We start from the raw sequence: 15,253 nt of genomic DNA on the forward strand, positions 1-15,253 counted from the left end.
TGTGGGGCAGTGCTTAATAAATAATCATATCCATGTTGAAATAATATCAATGATCTGTAATAGAAAGACAGCCAGGACACTTGTACTTTTTAAAATAAGTCTCCCGGCTGTTGCTAACACACAATTGCTGCATCTTAAAATAGGACTGCTGAAGCAGCGAGGTGCTCACACACGCTCTTCTCAGGAAATACTTTTCCTTGTGCCCACCCAGGTGTAGGGCAGAAGAGGCCTAGGGCCTGGTGGCTGCCTTCTGGGTGAGCTCAGAGTCCCTATCTGGTTTGGTGTCTTGATGAAAACTGTCTCCCTTTGGAGCGGAGCGGTAGGAGGGAGGGAGGTCTCTGTCCCCTTCCTGAAAGTTGCTGGTGTCTCCTGCATGGAGAGCACATTTCCATGTCCTGCCATTGTGACTGCTGGCAAGGGAAGAACGGAGTACAATCCACATCTGTTCTCTCCTCCAGGGAAAACTCCTTTATCCTACCCAGTAACAAGACCACATTAAGGGTGTCAAAAGACAACATTTCAACAAACTTAAGCATCAGTCTCCCTGGCTTTTATTTTGATTTATGAATGAGGCAGCCTCATTCTACAAACAGGCGAAAGCTCCCTCTGGGCCATGGCAGAACAATGGGTCTCGTGAGGTGGGAACAAGGAAGCAGAATGATAGAAAAAGCACCCTGACTGGCCGACATCCACTTACTTTATTTTGGGCAAGGGCTAAAGTAGAGGGCTTTCCTTATTATGCCAGTTCAGGTAGACTAGAATGTCTTATTTCCTGGAGAAACCATTCTATGCTGGCATCTGTCTGCCTCTTAAGATTTCAGTTTGATGGTGGGGTGTTGGGCATGAGGGATCTATTTTGATCTGATCTGATCTGGTCTTTTGGGAGCTTTGTCCAAATAATGGCCTCCCATCATTTTGTTTACCACGTTGCTCATGGCAGCAGAGTGGTAGCCGCTCAGGAAGGACAGGTGGAGGGTCTGTGACTCTTTTGCAAGGAATATATTCCTTGAAAGTGGGCATGCTTTCTGGGACCTCAGAGATGCACCCCTTCCTTGGAAGACAGAGGCTGGGAGAGCCTGTCCTCTTTCCCAGACTTGACTTTCTTTGGTTGCCTGTGCATTGTGCCTCAGCCTCAGCACTGGGACAGTGTCCTTGTGTGATGACTGGTGCCTGCCCTGAGCAACTAAGGACCAGGCCAAGTCCTTCCCTCTGTCTCCAAGTGCTCTCATTCTGACCTACAAGCACCCCTGATGTTTAAGGGCTTTTTCTCACAGACTACATGAAAATCCAGTCTCAAGTTTATGTAGATGCAGGAGGCCCATTTCTGGGATGGCCATACATGTGAATTCATGTCCTTTGCACTCACATTAAAAGACTGCTCTTCTAAATGCTTCTTGCAGACACACTGGGTGGTCGACACTTAGCTAAGATGTAAGTGAACAACTTGTTCTAGGTTCACGGAATAAGTCAAGGTTCATTCAACAGATGCCAGATTAAATGCAACGTTTAAGGCCCATGGGGCCTTCAGGGGGCTTTGTTTGTACCAGATTTGGCTCTTTGTCATAGTGAGGTCTCCTTGTGAACACTATTTTCTATCCAGATCAGAACTAATGGTTTGTGGGCTTTAAAGACACTGAAGGGCTATCAGTTTGAATTTGAAAATTCTTTTTTCAGCAATCGAACCCATCATTTTGCAAACAGTAGGCTCTTGAGAAAAGCGTGCCTGCCATCATAGCTGTGTGCTGCCTGAGGTGAAGCCAGAAGATGTTTGGGTGAATGTACTATGAACGAGGAATGAGCCTCTTGGTCCTCCACCCTTCTCTCTAATTGAGCCCCAGCATCCACCTCTAATGGGCCTGTGTCCCCTTCTCTCTCAGCCTGTCACATTCTCGAGTGCTGCGATGGGCTGGCCCAGGATGTCATTGGCTCCATTGGACAAGCATTTGAGCTCCGGTTTAAGCAATACTTGCAGTGTCCTTCCAAGATTCCGGCTCTCCAGGACCGGTGAGTAGTGCTGTGACACCACTGGCAGTGGCCTCTGTATTTTATGAGCCTTTTTCTTTTCTAAACCACTTCCCCAAGCTGTGCAGTGGACAGACCCAGCTCATGAAAGAGCTTTCTGGGCTGGCAGACCCCTGCCTGGTGCTGGGATCTGCCTCGGAAACCACAGATGGAAGCCAACGCACTGTCTGAACATGTAGAAAACAGTTTCTTGAAATTATAGTGCTGGTAGCCAAGGTTACCAAAAAGCAACTTCATTGTATTCCTTCGTCATTCTGTTTCTTCTGTACCAACGTGATTTTTCCATATGTCACCCCGTTGGGTCTATCTTCACAGGTTCTGTGTGTCCCGTGGTCCTTGTTAACACAATTAGCTGATGTCCTGCTGTACAGGGCTCTCCCGCTGGTGCCAGCATTGTTCCTGCTTCATTATGTGTGTTTCTTTGTGGCCTCACAGCTTTGGATCTTGTTCCCTGTGTGGCCCTGGAAAAGTTCCTTAAACTCTCTGAGTCTCAGAAGCTTCGTCTGTAGAATAGGAATGATAGTGGATTGATGATTGTTTTAAGTGTTAAGTGAAACAGTAAATGTTAAAAGCAATGGGGAAATATTTTGTTTAGTATAAGAAGTGTTCATACAGAGTACATACACACAGAGTCTACCATGGAGTTTTCCCAAGACATAAGAATGTTCCATATAGTTTAGGTCACTCAGTGTCCTGTCACTGAACTTGTGTGCATTCTGTCCTGGAGAAACTCACAGAATGAAATCTATTATACCTGCAAACAAAACTTTATTTCTCCTAGGCTTCTTTTTTTTTTTTTTTTTTTTACTTTATTTTCAGTAATGGAGATGGAACCTAGCATCGTGCATGTACTGGGAAAAGCGCTCTACCACTGAGCTACATTCCCAGCTACTTTTTACTCTCTTCAAACTTGTGAAGCCACATTCTGCAATGTAGTCATGAGATGCACCTTGACTCTATTATTCTGAAGGCTCCTTCCATCTCCTCCTTTTAAGAAAAAGACTTAATTTCTACAAAGAGACTTTTAATTTCTTCCCCTTTAAGATATTCATTTGGAAGGTGCTTGAAATGGATCTGCTTTTCTCAGCTGGTAGAAAGTTTGGCAAGTGGGGTAGAGAGAGGTTTGCAAAGGGGGTTAGTGGGAGGAAGTGGGCTCGAGACCTCTGATCTGAGGATGAGTTTGCAGATATTTTCAGTTTGCTTATGATAGATATGATGGCTAAAAGAATTCATCAGTGTGCATTTGTTACCAGGGTAAATCTCAGAATTCACAGTGGAGTGGAAAGGAGTAAGTTGCCAAACGATGTAAATTGCTTATGAACCAACCTTTTGAAAAATTCCTATACAGTTCATGGCTAAACAGATGCATAGAAAGGATATAAAAAAGGAAGAATACTGCGCATGGACTCCAGGACATCGGGGCATGTGGCAGGGGTGGCAGGCAATGGGTTAGGTTCAAAATGTATTGCCAGTTGTATTTGCCCCTCACATTTTGTAATGAAAATGTTCCAAATTCCACAAAGAATTCTACCAGTGAACACATATATCCAGCATGTAGATTCTACTACTAACATTTTATTATTAATATCATATATTTATCTGTCCACCAAAAGTAAATGTGATGTGATGTTTGTGTGTGTTGCTTCATTTTTGCAATTTGGGGAAACTATTTCTTTAAAACAAAAAAAGCATAAATATAGCAAAATGTTAACACTTATTTAATCCCAGTGAATCATGTTTAAATATTTTAAAGATTATTTATGATTTTCTATATTTCTGAAATGTTGTCCTAAAGGAAAAATATCTATTGAAATAATAGGTACTTTAATTCCGGAAAATTTTCTTCACCCCCAAAAGAACCCTAGTAGTCGTTAGCAATTCTATTGTTCCTCACCTTCCTCTCCCCAGTCAAGCACTGACTTACTTTCTCCATGGACTTGCCAATTTTGGACAGTTCATATACCTGGAATCATATTGTGTGGTCTGCTTTCTTTCACTTAGAAGAATGTTTTCCTCAGGATTAACCAGCTAGTGGGATCTGTCAGTATTTTGTTCTTTTTAGAAGCTTTAATAATATAATGTGCAGGTGCATCATCTTTTGTTCACCCATTCAGTAGCTTATCGACATTTGTCTTGTCCTTAGCTTTTAGCTCATATAAATAATGCTGTGTGAATATACATACACACTTTTGTGTAGGTGCATTTCAGTATTCTTGCATATATATCTCAGTGGCATTCTTAGGTCAAATTGATAAGGTACATGATGGGTTCCCAAGCTATAGATTCCAGATTCTTGTGTACAAGGAACAAAACCTGCAAGTTGACACCCAGTGGTGAAAGAAAAAGCAGCTACATTTATTGAAGTTAACAGGGGCAGGTGTGCTCAGACGGTGAGATTGTGTCAGCAGAAACAAAAAGGTGGTGTGCGCTGGGACAGAAGTAGTGCTGAGATAGCAGGAAGAATAGGAAGAAGAAGGATAAGTCAGGCTTTAGGATTCAAAAGATGTGCACCCCTCCAGGGAGCTTCTCATTGGATCTCTGGATATGATTAACAAAGTGATAGACAGGGTGCTGAATCATCTCAAGGGTATCTAGTGTGCATGACTCCCCCACAGTTCATTCTGTTATCTTCACATGCATGACATGTAGTCCCTATACGTGAACTTTTAATGAATTTTGAATGGAGAAAAGTTGCTGTATGTCGGGCCACATGTGCTCCAGCTGGAGCTGTGCAAATGTCTTGTATCTTTGTTATTCTTATTTCTGCTTCCCTTAGGATCAAGAAGGAGGATGGGCCTTGGGGGTGTTGCCCAAGTTCAGGTGGATGGAGGGGGGAGTGGTCCCATAGCCACAGTTGTGCCACCTGCACTAAAATGGTCATGCTGTGGTAAACTTTTTTTTTTTTTTGGTTTTTCTCCGGTTCCGGGAACCGAACTCACGACCTTGCACTTGCCAGGCAGGTGCTTTGCCGCTGAGCTAAATCCCCAGCCCCTGTGGTAAACTTTTTGATAAACTTGCAACGCAGTTCTCCAAAGTGGCCACACCATTTTATATTTCCATAAGCAATGTTAGAGAATTCTATTTTTCCATGTTCTCACCAACATTTGTAGTTGTCCATCCTTTTGATGATTGCTATCCCACGGGAATGAAGTAGTCTCTGGTTATGATTTTGCTCTGCATCTTCTTTATGATGAATGTCAGACTCCTTTTCATGTGCTTATTGGCCATTTGTATGTCTTTTTGGAGAAATACCTGCTCAAATCCTTATCCTAATTGTAAAGATTGGGTTATCTTTTATTGTTGAGTTGTGGGAGTTCTTTTTATATTCTGTATAAATCTTTCCTTTTAGATATATGATTACCAAATATTTTCTCCCATTTTATGGGTTGTATTCTTTCAAAGTATTTTATAATTTGAGGTATACAAACAAACCTTACTCTTGTTTTGATAAATTTTCTCTTAAATTTTTATTCTTTTTGATGTAATAACATCAAATGAAATTCTTCATTTTATTTTTAATTATTAATGGACAAAAAATAAATAAATTTATGTTACACATTAATCTTACATCCATCAACTTTTAAAACTCATTTATTAGCTTTAATATCTTTTTTTATGGATTCTTGAAGATTTTCATTTACAAAATCCTGTAATCTTCCATTCTCATATGTATGTCTTTATTTCTTTTTATTATCTTAACCTCTCTGGCCAGAATGCCACTATAATGAATAGAGGAGACAAGATGGGACTGCTTTGATATGTCCCTAATCTTAAGAGGAAAGTGTTTAGTTTTTGCTATTAGCTATGATATGATCTTTGAGCTTTTCACAGATACCTTTATCAGAAATGCCTCTCAACCCCCAATTTGTTGAATATTTTTATCATGGAAAGACAGCAGATTTTTTTCAAATGATTTGTCTGTGTATATTGAAGTAATTATATGGTATTTATTTTTAAATATATATTACATATATTTTATATATAATAAATATATGTATTTCATTAATTATTTTGTGGTACTGGGGGTTGAACCCAGGGACCTCTGCACTCAGCTATATCCTTTAGCATATTTTCTAAATTCATCACTAGATCAGTTAGTTGCCCACACAGGTCACAAACTGGAGATTCTCACATCTCAGCCTCCCAGAGTGCTGACTTAGCAGGCGTGCACCCCCACACTCAGCTTATATCAGTTGATTTTTCATGTTGGACCACCTTTGCATTTCGAAGGTAAATCCCACTTCATCATGATGTATAATTCTTTACATGGTGCTAGATTTGGTTGGCTAAGATTTTATTGAAGGTTTTTCCATTCATATTCATGAGAAGTGGATGAGCAGGGTTTTCCTTTCTTTCAGTGTCTTTGTCTAGTTTTGCTATCAGGATATTACTGGCTTCTAGGGTTTGGAGGTGAATTTGGAGGTATTGCCTTCGCTGTGGTTTTTCGGAAGCGTTTGTGAAGCATTGCTGTTAATTTTCCTGTAAATGTTTATTAGAACTCACTAAGAAGCCTAAACTTTTCTTGACGGGTTTTTTGACTACTATTCCAATCTCTTGACTTGTTACAAGCCTATCAGATTTTCTACTTTTTCTCGAATGAATTTTGGTTATTTGAGTCTTTCTAGGATAGTTTCCATATCATCTAATAATTTATTGACATATAATTGTTCATAGTTTCTCATATAATCCTTTTTATTTCTGTGTGGTTGATAGGAATGATTTTTTTTTTTTTTTTTTGGTACTAGGAATCAAACTCAGGACCTTGCACTTGCCAGGCAGGCACTTGTACCGCTGAGCTATATCCCTGGCCCAGTAATGATTTTTGTAATTTGAGTTTTCTTATTTCTTGGTCAGTCTAGCTAGAGATTTGACAAGTTTATTGATCTTTCCAAGAATCAGCTCTTGGTTTCATTAAATTTTCCCTATTGTTTTTCTATTGCCAATTTTATATATTTCCACTTTAATAATCTTCCTTTTGCTTGCTTTGGGCATGGTTTACCTTTTCTTTTCTGGTTTCCTATGGTAGATGTTTGGTTACTGATTTGAGGTCTTTCTTTTATTAGTACGTATTTTATTAGATAGGTATTTCCCTCTAAGCAGTTTTTCTTACTTTATTCCATACGTTTTGGTATGTTTTAAATTTCATTCATCTCAAAGAAATTTCTAATTTCCTTTGTGATTGCTTTATTGATCTATATTTGCCAATATGTTAATTTCTACATTTTGTTAATCCTGAAAAATTCCTTCTGGTATTGATTTCTGCTTTGATTCCATTATTATCTGAAAATGTACTTTGTATTTCAGTCTTTTAAAATTCTTGAGTCCTGTATCATGGCTTAATATACATATATATGGTCTATCCTAGAGAATGTTCCATTTGCACTTCAGAAGAATTTTTATTATGCTATTTTTTGGGTGGAATGTTCTATACATATCCTTAGATCTACTTGGTTTATTATGTTGCTAAAACTTCTGTTCCCCATTCTTGTGTCTAGTTGTTTGCCCTGTTGTTGAAAGTGGCATTAATGTCTCAAAGTATTATTGTTGAATTGTCTATTTCTACTGTACCTGGTTTTTTTTGTAAAGTGTGTTAATTATATTAACACTTATTATTTAATGCAATTACTGTTAAGTTAGGATTTTCTCCTGCCATTTGGTAATTTTTTTTCTTCAAATGTCTGCATTTTCTTCATTATTATATCTTTGAATGCCTTTTTCTGCCTTCCTCGGCCTCTGCCCCTATGGGGACCCCATTATGAATATGCTGGTGTGTCCTCGAGTCTCTGAGGCTCTGTTCATCTTTCTTAGTTATTTTGTCTTTCTGTTCCTCTGACTGGTTAATCTTAATGGACCTGTCATTAAGTTCTGCCATTATTTCTTCTGCCTCTGCAAACTTGCTATTAAATCCTTAAATAATTTTTTAAACAATTCAGTTATTAGAATTTTCAACTCTTGAATTTTTTATTTGGTTCTAAAATTATTTGTGTTCATATTGATATTCACTATTTCATGAGGCATCATTCTCTTGTTTAGTTTTCATACCTGGCTTCTTTGGTTATTTGAACATACTTAGAGTAGTTAATTTAGAAACTTTGTTTACTAGCTTCAGAGTCTGAGTTTTCTAAGAGACAGTTTCTATTGACTGGTTATACTTTATTGTTTGTTTGTATGCTTCATTTTTTTGCTGAAACTGGAAATTTAAATAATATAATGTGGCAACTCTGAACCAGATTTTCCCCCTTTCCATAATTTGCTGTTATCTTGTTTGCTATGGTCAAATATTTTAGTGATTTTTCTGAACTGAGTTCATAAAATCTATATTCTTTGTCATATATTCACTAATGTTTCTGTTTGGTTAGTCATATTGCTTTGGTAGTGGTTAGAGAGCTGTTTCCTTAAATGCTTGGAACCACTAAGTCTCCAGTCTTGCCTGAAGGAGGTGTGTGTGTGTGTGTGTGTGTGTGTGTGTGTGTGTGTGTGTATGATTGTGCATGCACATTGGGGCACTCTCTCAACATATAGCCAGACAATTGACAGCTCTGGCTTGGCCTTCACTTTCTGCTGGTGCAGAATTTCAGGATCATCCAGAGGTGAGAACTTGGGGTCTTCTCATATCTGTTCCAAGTAGACACACAACTCAGCATGAGCACCACCCTACACATGCCTGTGGCTTTCTGGCTTCCCAGGAATAGGTTTGGATATTATTAAAACCCTATATAAGACCCATGTCCAGCTTTTTCTTTTAGGCATTTTCATTAATTTACTGCTTGACCCAAATGTTATCCATTGGCTCCATGAGCCATAATGTTAAACAATTCCCTCTAATTGCTTTTGATAAATATCTGTGGAGAATTTTTTTGTCTCTTTGAGCAAGCTCTGACTCAGGTCAAATAAAGATAGTCTTGGGAAATGCAAAAAAATGATAGATGCCTAAGGAAATAGAAATGTTAATTATTATGATTTTACCATTACATATTGTAAAAATGTATGTGGTTGTCATATGCTACCCCATAAATATACACAATTGTTATGTATTAATAGAAATAAATTTAATAAGAAGTAGCTGTAGAAGTTGGGTCTTCCAAGGATGGGTCACATAGGTGAAACAATGATAGGTCTCTGGGAATGAGGCCTTGAAGTCACCTCAGAGCTGTTCTTCTGCTTCTGTGAACTAAGTGCTGATTTTCACTGTGACTGAGTTCCAAGATTGCCATAGGATGGGAAAAAGGCCATTGAAAATGCCACAAAGATACTGTTCTCACTCTGTGCTTCAAAATAAACATTCTCTAGGTTGCTAAAAGGTTTTGGTTAATTTTCAGGATTTTGAAAAAGGTTGATTCTGATCAAAGTTTTTCTTTGGCCAGTTTTATTCTTGCTTTTATGGAAGAGAAAATTTTCAAAGGCCTTTACCCTGCCATTTCCCCTGAGGTCACTCAGTCTTCATTTGAAGTTGATTTCATTTTACATAAATTTCATGACTTACTGAAATGTGCTTCTGTACCTTGATGGACCAGGTTCATTTTTAGGCAAAAATTTCTTTGTCTCACTTACAATGTGCTTTATAAAAAGGGCTTGTCTTGCATCTGACTGGAATTTCCCAATGAGTGAAACACTGAGTAGGACAGAGGTTTCGGTGAAACCACTCATCTGAATGTCACATGCTCAAGGGATAGAATGGCAGAGTGGCAGAGCCTAAACACACTTTTCTTGGTAATTGGTACTGTGTTAGTTCATTTTCATTACTGTAATAGTATACCTGAGGCAAGCTAACTTTATAAAGAAAAGAGGTTTATCTAGCTCACAGTTTTGAGCAGCCAGGACATAGTGTTGGCATGCACTCAGCTCTGGTGAGGGCCCTTCTGGCCATATCACATTATTGGTGGGAACACATGAGAGTGAGGAGATCACCTCTTGAAACGGAAAGCCAGAGAAGACCTGGGCCCCATAATCCCTCCGAAGGACATGCCTTCAGTTCCCTACAAACTTCCTTCTAGGCCCCACCTCTTAAAGTCCCACCACCTCCCAGTACTGCCACACTGGGAACCAATACTGCCGTGCTGGGGACACATGAATCTTTGGTGGGGTGGGAGGTGCCTCATGCAAGCATATCTAAACCACAACAGTTACGGATGTTAGATTTTCTGGAATTGCCTTCAAGCTCCACTTTTGGTGAAAGCCCTTGAAAATCTCCTTTTAACAGAATGCAGAGTCTGGACGAGCCCTGGACAGAAGAAGAGGGAGAAGGCCCAGACCACCCATACTACAACAGTATTCCCAGCAAGATGCCCCCTCCAGGGGGGTTTCTCGACGCTCGACTGAAAACCAGACCCCAAGCCCCTGACACCGCACAAGTAAGTCTTATGCTTTTCTCCTTGGATGGAGGCTCACTGAACTGCATTTCATTTTATTTTCTCCAGTTTATTTCAAGCTGATATTCCCTTTAGCTTTCGACACAGCCACACAGACTTCTTTCACTGGAACCCACAAAGCACACAAATAAGAGAGGCTTCTGTTTAATATGACAATGCATCAGCCAAGTGTCTTGGAATTATATTGTGATTCTCAAGATAGGAGTCTGAGGAGTCCTCTTCATCCTGGTACCCATCCCATAATACTGTAGCCTTAATGAGAGAAAGAGAAAATTCAAGATTTTTAAAAGCCCTCTGAAAAGGGCTTTTAAATTATGAGAATTTTATGTGTTTTTCTATTTCCTTCATTCCCCTCCAACTCAAAAATTTCCCTTTAATTCAAAATTGCTGTCTCGCATTATGATATCACTACCTTGTTATATGATATTTTTTTCCTGTTTTTCTTTTTTTGTGATGTTGGGGATCGAACCCAGAGCCTCATGCATGCTAAGCAAGCATTTTGTCCCAGCCCTAGAAACTTTTTAACGTTGCCTACTCATGCAAGTAATAATTACATCAGTAAAAATGTCAAAATAACATTAAAATCAGAGATCTGATGGAGAGGGAATTTCCTGGTTTTCGTGGGGTGGGTCCCCTGAGTGTAAATGACTGTGAGTGTGTGTGGGTAGGAGGGGTTGTAGCTCACAGATACTGGGGCTGAAGTTCACTGTCGGGCATGTTGAGTGAAGTGGCTACTTACAGAAGAGCTCACGGTCACACGTAGGTCATGGAATCACACAACCATGGGGAGCCCGCGGGGTCTGATGAGGCAGCTGCCTTTGCCTCAAACCCACACAAACTGATTTGTTAAATTTTAATATAATCTGTGAGGCACAAAGAGGAAATTGGGTGTAAAAGGGTGTGACCAGCCCATTAACATCCCATCTAGTATGGATTTTTCTTTCATACTGGGGATTGAACCCAGGGTCTTTGCATTGAGTTACATCCCTAGCTCTTTTAAAATTTTTATTTTGAGACAAGTTCTTGTCAAATTGCTAAGTTGCCTGGGGTGGGCTCCAACCTGTGGTCTTCTTGCCTCAGCCTCCCAGAGTGCTGCAATTACAGGTGTGCACCACCAGACCCATCTTACACTATGGCTTTTAAAAATGAGGAATGAAAAGAGAATAATACTTTCTTTTTCTTTTTATTTACACCTGTCTGTAGTTTGCAGGAAAAGAGCAAACTTATTACCAAGGAAGACATTTAGGAGATGTATTTGGTGAAGACTGGCAGAAAGCACCCAGCAGGCAAGGTGAGAATCACAAAACATACCTGGATCTAGGGGGCTGCTCACCAGCGGGTTGCTGCTTCCTGTGAGCAGCAGTGTGGGCACCTGGGAGTACGTGCTGTGGGCCCCTGATGAGACCATGGAGACACAGAGCCTCCTGCAGTACCCATCAGCATTAAAGTCCCTCTGCACTGTCCAGGCTGATCTCCTACAGCCCTCTCTACCCTGAGAGCGCACCTGCCTGCGTGCAGGGCTGTGAGGAACTGATAGCCCCAAGCACCCACACTTATTTCCAAGGGGAGTTGGAAAGGCAGCTCTCAACTGTATTTTATACCAAAGAGCCCCAGGCTCTCCCAGAGTGAGCCCTGGTGCCTCCACAGGAAATTGTTGCCCTCCCTTCCTTGTCTCACTCTTTTCTTCCCGCCACCCTGGGCTCAGGGGCAGCTTTAGGAGAAATATAGACACCCTCCTTTTTGCACATTGATGGCAGAAGCAGAACCAGGGATGCAAGCCCTTCCTAGGCCCTGAGCATGTTAGGAGAACTCCTCCGTGTCTTAGCAAATCAAATAATGCATACCCATATCACATGTTAAAAATAACTTAGATGGATGTGGCTAATTAGGTGCAACTATATCTAGTTTAGATATAACTGTTACCTAGATATCTAAACATTATTTAGAGATATTCTCATATAACTATGAAGTTACTTACAATTATCTAGGAACTAACTTCAGATAAGTCTTCATCTACAGTTATTATATACATTAGAACTTCCCTTTTTTCCTTTCTTCTTCCATTGATTGATCAATTAATGGATTCATCCATCCATCTATCCATCTAATCTATACATCCTTTAAACATTTCTTCCAATTCAAAGATTTCCCCCTTTTCTGAAGGCCAGCTACTAATTCTACAGGGTCTGAACGAGATGGAACCAATGGTTCCTGTACGAATATAAATTCAACCTTTTATTGGTTTAACATTAATGCCGATCTCTTCATTATAGAACATTTGTGCCAGGGAGCAAACTACAATAAGGTTTTCACATTTTCACCATGTGAAAGAATGTCATGTCTTGCCTGTCCCCTGAAGAAAGACCTCAACACTGGTCCAGGCAATGAAATGTAAGGCCTGACTAAAGCCAGCATGTGACTTTGCCTCAAAATCAGGCAGAAATAGCAAATCAAAGATTTATTTTTGCCAGAGGTACTTTTTCACTCTGAGCTCTTTACCTCTGTCCTATATACCTTTAAACGTATTCGTATAACATATGCATACATAGGTATAATTGTTATGGCCTAAAGCAGACACATTATTCCAGCTAGATACTTTCTTTATTATAAACTATGTCAAGTTTATTTAAAAAGTTCTTTTTTGGGTATATTTTTAAATTGTTGTGGACAGGTCCAGGACAGAGAATTCAGCAGACTCACCAGAACAAACGAGCCCTGGCCAGAATGTGAGACTTACACCTCTCAAAAAGTTTCAAACTCTTATTGGAGAACAGTAAATGTTTTTCCATAGAACAAATATGAACAACATTTGTTAATTTGCTAGTAGCTCTTCCTCTTAGACAAACACGAACCCAAGGAGCCACTGTGACATATGCGTATCTGCCTGGCCCGGCACCTACTGTTATTTGCAGTTGGAAAGACTGGCAGGAAGGTCAGTCTTCGTGCTTCCTGCTACGGGGCTTTTGATTTTTATCTTTTTTGAAATTAATTTGTGCAATTCTTTTTGAAAGACATTTGTTTGCAATGTATACAAATCTATAAACTGCAAACAGCAGTTGCTGAGTAATGGCAGGTGATGGAGAAACAGCCACTTAAAAGCAGAAATTAGTAGAAATTACACATAAGAAGAAGAGAGTAGAAGCACAGTTCCCAGATTTGCAGATGTCCCTGGTGAAGGAGTGCTAGAACACCTCACTGTCACAGGAACTAGCTGGGAGGCGGCGGTGTGCTGGCAGACATCCAACAACAGGCTCTTGAGGAAGATTTTTTAAAAGCCTCAAAATGACTCTTGCCAGCTCTCCCAAGCTGTCTGTAACATCACTGCCCCTGGGTTATGAAATATACCCCCTTTCCAGAAATGTGAATGTCTGGGGCATTCTCCTGGAGACGCTTATGTAAGTGGCTTGGAGACAGAGCTCAGGTCCAAAGAATGATCTAAGTAGGCATTCTTGGGCAACACCTTTTATGCCGCCTGTTGGGGACAGAACATTCAGGACCAAAGGTCTGGCCTTAGCATTGCATCTGCCAGCTAGAAAGTGCCATAGGCAGCATCACTGCCTCAGAGGAGAGACTCTCAATCCTGATCCCACCCTGGTCAGGGCAGCAGCTGTGCTTTGTGAGGAAGGTCTCTAGGTGTGTTAGGAGATAGTCCATAGTTCACAAAGTGGTTGTTGATATGTAACAAGAGCAGGGAAACTAAGGCTTGTGGTTCCTCAGCTCAATCACTGGATCCTGGAGTGTTTGGAGAGGAGACGAGGAGATGGGCAGAAAGTTACAAGTTTTCTGTGAGCAGGGTTTGTATTCGGTGATGATTAGCTGCACTGTTCTGGGCTGTGACTGAGATTACACAATCTTGTTTGGAATCAAGAGGCAGAGCCAACTTCCCTCTCTTTGGAGTTGATTTTCCTCTTGAAGACTTGTAAATGTATTGAGACAAAGAGTCTACACAAATAAATGTGCCCATTTATTTAAATATTAGACGAGCCTGCTAGGCTGCCAAGGTCTGGGGACAGTGTGTCCCAGAATCTTTGGCAGGGTTCCTGATCAGCATGGTGTCCATGCTGACGCTAGCTGGGAGGTTCCATTTTGACAGGGAGAACTGGGAAGCATGATCACCAGGTGTTGTTCAGATGAAAAATGGTATGGAAAGCCTTGTCTTTTGGAAAGTGATTAGAAAATGGGGGCTTATGGCTGACCTGCTGTAAGCACATGGGATCTAGAAGAGGCTGGTCACTGGGGTGTGACCCAGAGGTCACATATCTCTCTTGGCTCCTCCCTTTCTCTCTGCTTCCTGTCTGCCATGGTGTGAGCAGCTTTCCCTCCACTCTGCCATACATTCCTGCCTTGGAGCCAGCCAACCATGAGCTAAACATATGAGCCAAAATAAAACTCTCCTCCTTTAAATTGTGGGCTTGGGCTATTTTGTCCCAGTGATGTGGACAGTGACTAAGACACCAGGACATAGAGAGACAGGTTTAGAAGAGGAAACTTTAACTGATGCTTTTTTCTCTAGAGGAAGAATTTTCTGAGGCATGAGTAGGCTTACAGAAGCCCCCTGTGCAGTGCTGGGTGGCCCAACCACAGAACCTTGAGGAGTGTGAACATGTTAAGAGGAAAAGGTCATTTTCTTGTTGCAGGGTCCTTGGACATCTACAGCACACCGGAAGGGAAAGCGCCTGGGCCCGCCGTGGGAGAAGGACCCACCTATGTCAACACCCGACACATCCCCCCGCAGGCCCGGCCAGCCACGGCCAGCAGCGCAGACAGCAGCCCACGGAAAGACCTCTTTGACATGAGTAGGCCTCACCTTGTCTCTCATTTTCTTCTCTTCTGAGGTTGCTTTTTAACACCTGTAATTACTA

General features: G+C 40.8%; 1 protein-coding gene across 1 annotated transcript in view; it reads left to right on the top strand.

Moving 5' to 3' along the window:
- Shc3 (SHC (Src homology 2 domain containing) transforming protein 3) overlaps positions 1–15,253 on the top strand; it is a gene marked incomplete in the record, with an annotated part of 157,497 nt that overhangs the window by 116,002 nt on the left and 26,242 nt on the right. Inside the window, 4 exon segments of the mRNA XM_005408881.2 lie at positions 1,878–2,004; positions 10,223–10,373; positions 11,595–11,682; positions 15,029–15,187. Coding sequence (XP_005408938.2) covers positions 1,878–2,004; positions 10,223–10,373; positions 11,595–11,682; positions 15,029–15,187 — 525 coding nt within the window.

This window comes from Chinchilla lanigera, unplaced genomic scaffold, assembly GCF_000276665.1.
Source record: "Chinchilla lanigera isolate Chin_1 unplaced genomic scaffold, ChiLan1.0 scaffold00114, whole genome shotgun sequence".
Taxonomy (NCBI): domain Eukaryota; kingdom Metazoa; phylum Chordata; class Mammalia; order Rodentia; family Chinchillidae; genus Chinchilla; species Chinchilla lanigera.